This window comes from Nymphaea colorata, chromosome 13, assembly GCF_008831285.2.
Source record: "Nymphaea colorata isolate Beijing-Zhang1983 chromosome 13, ASM883128v2, whole genome shotgun sequence".
In the NCBI taxonomy this organism is placed as follows: Eukaryota; Viridiplantae; Streptophyta; class Magnoliopsida; order Nymphaeales; family Nymphaeaceae; genus Nymphaea; species Nymphaea colorata.
This window is the reverse complement of record NC_045150.1, coordinates 13371033-13376943: the sequence shown is the minus strand read 5'-3', so window position 1 is coordinate 13376943 and position 5911 is coordinate 13371033. Positions and strand designations below refer to the sequence as shown.

The 5911-nt window shown below is 40.0% G+C and overlaps 1 protein-coding gene across 1 annotated transcript; it reads left to right on the top strand.

Moving 5' to 3' along the window:
- Positions 1-1031: 1031 nt before the first annotated feature.
- On the top strand, positions 1032-2963 carry LOC116266700 (secreted RxLR effector protein 161-like). The gene is made up of 3 exons (XM_031648011.1): positions 1032-1551; positions 2723-2796; positions 2898-2963. The coding sequence occupies exons 1-3, from the start codon at positions 1032-1034 to the stop codon at positions 2961-2963; spliced, it is 660 nt and encodes a 219-aa protein (XP_031503871.1).
- The last annotated feature ends 2948 nt before the right edge of the window (positions 2964-5911 follow it).

The following is a 5911-nucleotide window of genomic DNA, read 5'->3' as shown; positions in this document are numbered from 1 at the left end:
ATCTCCAACAAACGTGTCACATAATGAGATCATTGAGCTGCCAAATCCTCTTAACGACACACTTCCTAGACAAGAAGATGACCAAGTGATCCCTCAGCAAGATTTGCATGAGACATCCAATGATGCAGAAATTGAAAATCAAGTGCCACAATGCACTCACCACATGGTGACCAGATCACAAGATGGCACAAGACGTCCAAGAGTTCCTTTCTCCTTTCTAGCATCTCATTCCACTACAGCAAGTCAAGAAGACGAGGAACCTCATACTTTTCAACAAGCTCAGCACAATGCCAAATGGATGAATGCCATGAATGAGAAGATGTCTGCCCTACATCGAAATCAAACTTGGAACTTAGTTCCTCCACTAATTGACAAAAATATGATTGGGTGCAAATGGATCTATAAACTCAAATGCAATGCTAATGGATCTATTGCTCGTCACAAGGCTAGATTGGTCGCCAAGGGCTATAGTCAACAAGAAGGGGTAGACTACTTTGAGACATATAGTCCAGTGGTCAGACCCACTACCATTCGACTAGTTCTCTCTATTGCTGTAAGTCGTGGGTGGACCATTCGACAACTAGACGTCAACAATGCCTTTCTTCATGGAACACTGCAAGAGGATGTATATATGATGCAACCCCCAGGATTTGAAGATAAACGTACACCACATTATGCATGCGAATTGCAGAAAGCATTATATGGTCTTAAGCAGGCTCCACGATCATGGTATGACAGGTTGAGGATATATCTGACAAAATCAGGATTTCATAACTCCAAGGCAGATTCCTCTCTATTTATTGCTAATAGCAATATCAAACTACACTCGTACTAATTTATGTTGATGATATTATTATCACAGGAAGCTCCAATGATTATATTCACAATCTTATATCTGCTTTGCATCGGAGTTCTCTATTAAAGATCTTGGATCCATTCACTACTTCCTCGGTATTGAAATTGGTGCATCAGAAAAAGGCTTAATTTTGTCTCAGTGCAAATATATTAAAGATCTTCTTCACCATTCCAATATGGAAGAAGCAAAACCAACGGTTACTCCTGCCATAGTTAACTCCACACCGTCAAAATACAACGGACATCCTTTCAAAGAACCATCTACTTACAGAAGTATAGTTGGGGGACTGTTATATGCCACATTTACAAGGCCTGACATCGCTTTTGCAGTGAATAAAGCTTGCCAATTTATGCATGATCCGACTAAGGAACATTGGAGTTATGTGAAACGGATCTTGAGATATCTTAAAGGCACTTTAAATCTTGGCCTTCATATTACTAAGAGTGATTTTAAGTTATCTTGGCATGCTGATGCTGATTGGGCAGGGTGTCCAGATGACCGCCGATCTACTGGTGGGTATCTTACCTTTCTTGGAGCTAATCTTATCTCATGGAGTTCATCCAAACAACGAACAGTGGCTAAATCTAGTAAGGAGGCTGAATATAAAGCCATGGCGGAAGTCGTTGCTGAAATTAGTTGGCTACAACAAATTCTTCAAGAGCTGCACATACCTAATTTATTAAAACCAGAATATGGTGTGACAACTTGGGAGCAACCTATCTTGCAGCAAATCCAGTCTTTCACGCTCGTACAAAGCATATAGAAGTTGATTTTCATTTCGTCCGGGAGAAGGTCGCAAGGAAAGAAATTCAAATTAACTTCATCCCTTCGAATGAACAGCTTGCAGACATTTTAACCAAGTCTTGGCCAGGACCTCGATTCACATTTCTTCGAGACAAGCTCAATCTCATTTCCATAGAGATTAGCTTTTGGGGGCGTGTTAAGATGAAAGGAAATCACAATCAAATCTCTCGTGATAAACTTGACAAAAACAGTGATGAACAAGATAAAGAAAGAAAATATATGTTTGCCAAATCCAAAGCTGAAAATCAGCTATTATGTAGGCAATCGTATCTATTCAAATGTAATCCCACATGATTAAATAGTGGAACCTGCATCTCTCAAAAGTGAGAGAAGTTGCAGAGTCGTGGATGTAAGCGTAAGGCTGAACCACGTTAAAAAGTTGTTCTCCCTTCTTCTTCCAAGTTTTAACATGCACAACGAGTCGAGCCAACTTGGGCTTGACTCGAACTCGCTCGGAAAAACTCGGCTCGAGCTTGACTCGTTTATAAACGAGTCGAGTTTGAGCTTACAAAAAAAACTCGAAACAATAAAAGAGTCGAGTTCGAGTATTAGGAATTCGACTCGTTTATACTCGACTCGACTCGTTTTTATAAAACTGGTTAAAACTTGAAAACCGATACAAAAACTTATCAAAACCGTTTCACTGGTTTAGGGTAAAAATTGATTGGTTGTTTAAGTTTTTGTTTTCCCATTTCGATTCTTTCGTTTCTTTGTCGTCTCTCTCTTCCGTCGACCATCCTCTGACCTCAGTCCTCTCTGTGACTCTGCCGGTCCGCCGCACACCAGCTCCACCATCCGACATTCAGCATCTAGCCACCAGCTCCAATGTCCGGCCGGACTGCCATTGGTATCAGGTATGTTTCCCTCTCTTTCATGCACTCTTTCTTTGCCTCTCTCTCTCTTAAACTCGCGTGACCTCCTCCTTTTCCTTCTCTGCCACCGCCACCGGCCCACCAACACCCTCTGCCTCACGCCCGATGGTGTATGCTCCTGTCATCGGGTCAATGTTTTGAACATCCTTCATCCTCTTCTTAATAGTTTTTCTGCTTTTTATTTTGGCAGAGATCTTAGAAAGGGATAAATATTTTCCTCAAGTCGCGCGTTCTCCGGGGGACGCTGACAGATTGCTTGCAGAGGTGTGCTTCTTGTTTAAATTTCTCCTTATATGCAAAATGTCCCTTTCATTTCCAGAGTTCATCTTTCTCATTCCCTTTTTCTCTTTTTTCATTTTTCTCAGAATCTTAAAACAGACTCTGCTAAATTGCTTCTTCTGAAAGGTAACTTGTTCTTTCCCAAGAACTGATCATCATTTTGATTGCTCACATGCTCTTTCATTCCACTCCATCACAATATTGAAGGAACTGGTCATCATTTAGATTGGTCATCATTTTCATTCCACGCCTAAAGTAAACGAGTTAAGCGAATTAGGCGAGTCGAGCTCGAGCTCGACTTTGTATAATCGAGTCGAGCTCGAGCTTGTGTTAGGGAGCTCGACTCGAGTTTGAGTCGAGTTCGAGCTCGAGCTTTTTGAGTCGAGTCGAGCTCGAGTTGGGTAAGCTCGGGCTCGACTCAGCTCATGTGCAGCCCTAGCGGGGAAGGGTTGAGTGGAACTTTCTCAGAAGGTGGGGTGAATCAATCTTTCAAACCTTGAGATGCTCAACAGGGAGGACATGATATTATTCGTTCTCATTTCCAAACTAGAAAAAAGAAAATGGATGCCTTCTAAATTGTCTCCCTGTTGCTTGCTCTTCCACTCCACGACACTATATCTTCCCTCTCATGCTCCCTGGCTCACCCGCTTGTTCTCTCGCTCTCTATTCATCCCTCATCCTCTCACTCTCTATTCATCCCTCATCCTCTCACTCTCACTCGCTTCTCGTTCTCTCTCTATTGGTTTCTTACACGCAAAAGAAGGGAGGAGGTGGCGGTAGGGATGAAAAGCCGTTTCCGACGAGAATAACAAAATCGACTGACCTTAAAATGAATTTTTTTCAAAAACAATGCCTAGTCCAGCATTTTTAAAGAGTTTCTCTCTCTTGTCATTAAAATCTTTCTATATCACATAGTGCTCCGTTTGAAGGATAGTTTAAATCATCAATGCTTACAAGTCCTATTACTTTAAATATTTAAATGACTGATATTTGGTACGGTTAAAACTCATTAGTTATAATTAATATAATATTAGGAAATATTGATATGTTTCTAATAGTTTTATGTTGTTTTGTTATTTATCCTTTATTTTTTTTTGTTTTAGATAGATATATTGTATACTCTCTATGATTCAACAAGTTTTAAATTTTCTAATTTTAACAACTGACATATATAGTTGAGTTATTAATTTTAATAGCAAATAATTTTTTTTAAATGCATAACAATATTTAATACAAATATTGTTTAAAATTTTTTCCTTAAAGTGGTTTGCACAAGCCAATATAAGTCGATGCGTATCATGTGACCGATCCATAATACCGGGGCGGAGGGAGGGAGGCGACCTAGGCCGTGACCTCATCCCAACTAATTGAAAAAAAATATTAAAAAATTAAAATTTTTTAATTACATAATTTATTTTTTGGATTCAGATTTAGTTTGGTTTTATCCAAATAAATTGGTTAAACCATTTAACTAAAATTAATCTGTGTATAATACCAAACACGATTGGATCTCATGGTCGTCACCTGTACAAGTCGATACGGAACTCGCTACATCGGAGTTGCATTCTGCTTCGAATGTGACGTCGATCCTTCGGTATCCCCCCATCTCCTACCATGACTCCTTTCTCTTTGTCATCCTCCAACTTCCGAGGGATGAAATCTCCAATATTGACGATCTGTATCACGTCTTCCGGTTCAGTCTGTGCCCCATCACTTTGTGCCCCATCACTTTCTGCCGGTTCAAAGATTATCCTGAAATTATCATGCCTCTCGCTCTTAGCCTGGGTTACTCTAGAAGATCGTACCACACGGCCCTCAACAATAACGTGAGTGTTGCCTAGGCGGGGCACATTGGGGAGTGCAAAAGATACCATCACCGACCATGTCCATAGATCGTCTGTGGATTTGGAGCAGGAAGAATCGATCAGCTGTCTAGGAACGCTGAGATTTTTGCAATGTTCAAACTTAGCCTCCTGGTACGTGCACATTTAAAATAAGATTAGATATTAGACTATATACATGCACATTTAATATAATATGTATATTTGATATGAGCACATATAGACGCTAATCTGCCAAGAAGCGAACTGACCTACAAAGCAGTTTAAGTGGTTGGGCCTAGAAATGAAAGCTCTTCTTTAGGACACTTAATAAATATAGCAGCCGACCTATACGGGCCAGACAGGCTGATAAGGTGGCCGTCATTCTTGGCCTAACAAGCTGTAAAGGCAAAATAAGGTCTTATAGGTAAGGTTGTGCACTGAGTTTGTGCACCGAGTTGGGGTTTCACCAGGTACCCGGCTCGACTCAGGCCAAGGTTTAGGGCCGGAAAAGAGGGCACCGGGTCGGCCTGATAACCCGAGTGGGCTCGATAAAATTTTTTAATATTTTGTATTAATTTTTGTATATAATTATAATATTTTATTATGATTATTGGCTCAGGCCCGAAAAAAATGGCATCGGGTCGGCCTAATAACACAGTGAACTTGATAATTTTTAATATTTTTTATTAATTGACATATGTAATTATAGTATTTTATTATGATTAATTATATTTAAATATTATTTTTATATTAAAAATATATTTTTAATTTAATTGCTGAACCTGCTCAGGTTCTGGATGTCGAGCAGGATTGAGCCCAACTCGTTATCGGGCCGGGCAGGGCCGAGCCAAGCCAACCCAATTCCTGGGCTTGAACAGCCTCCTCTTGTTAAGAAGCTGGCAGGCCACACCCCTGATTACGGGCCACACGGCCCCAATAATTTCAGCGTTCTGTTTACATGGATTGAGTTATATTCAACTTATTTAAAAAAAGAACTTTCTTCTTGTTGACATTGGAAAATAACTAAAATTACTTTTTTGCTTTGATCACACTTCGATTATTTGTTTAGATCTTATAATTGTAATATAATTTTACAGATTCAGTAATGATGCCAGAATTTTCTTAACCTTGCTCTTAATCTTGGCCCCTATTGGCAGGCCTACTTAGTAAATAGGCAGTGGGCCAACTTTATTCCTCAAAACCAACTCTATGCTCAGCGCATCTATGCCATCAAAGGAGGCACGCAGGCGATAGCATATGAAAAGTCACCTAAAAAA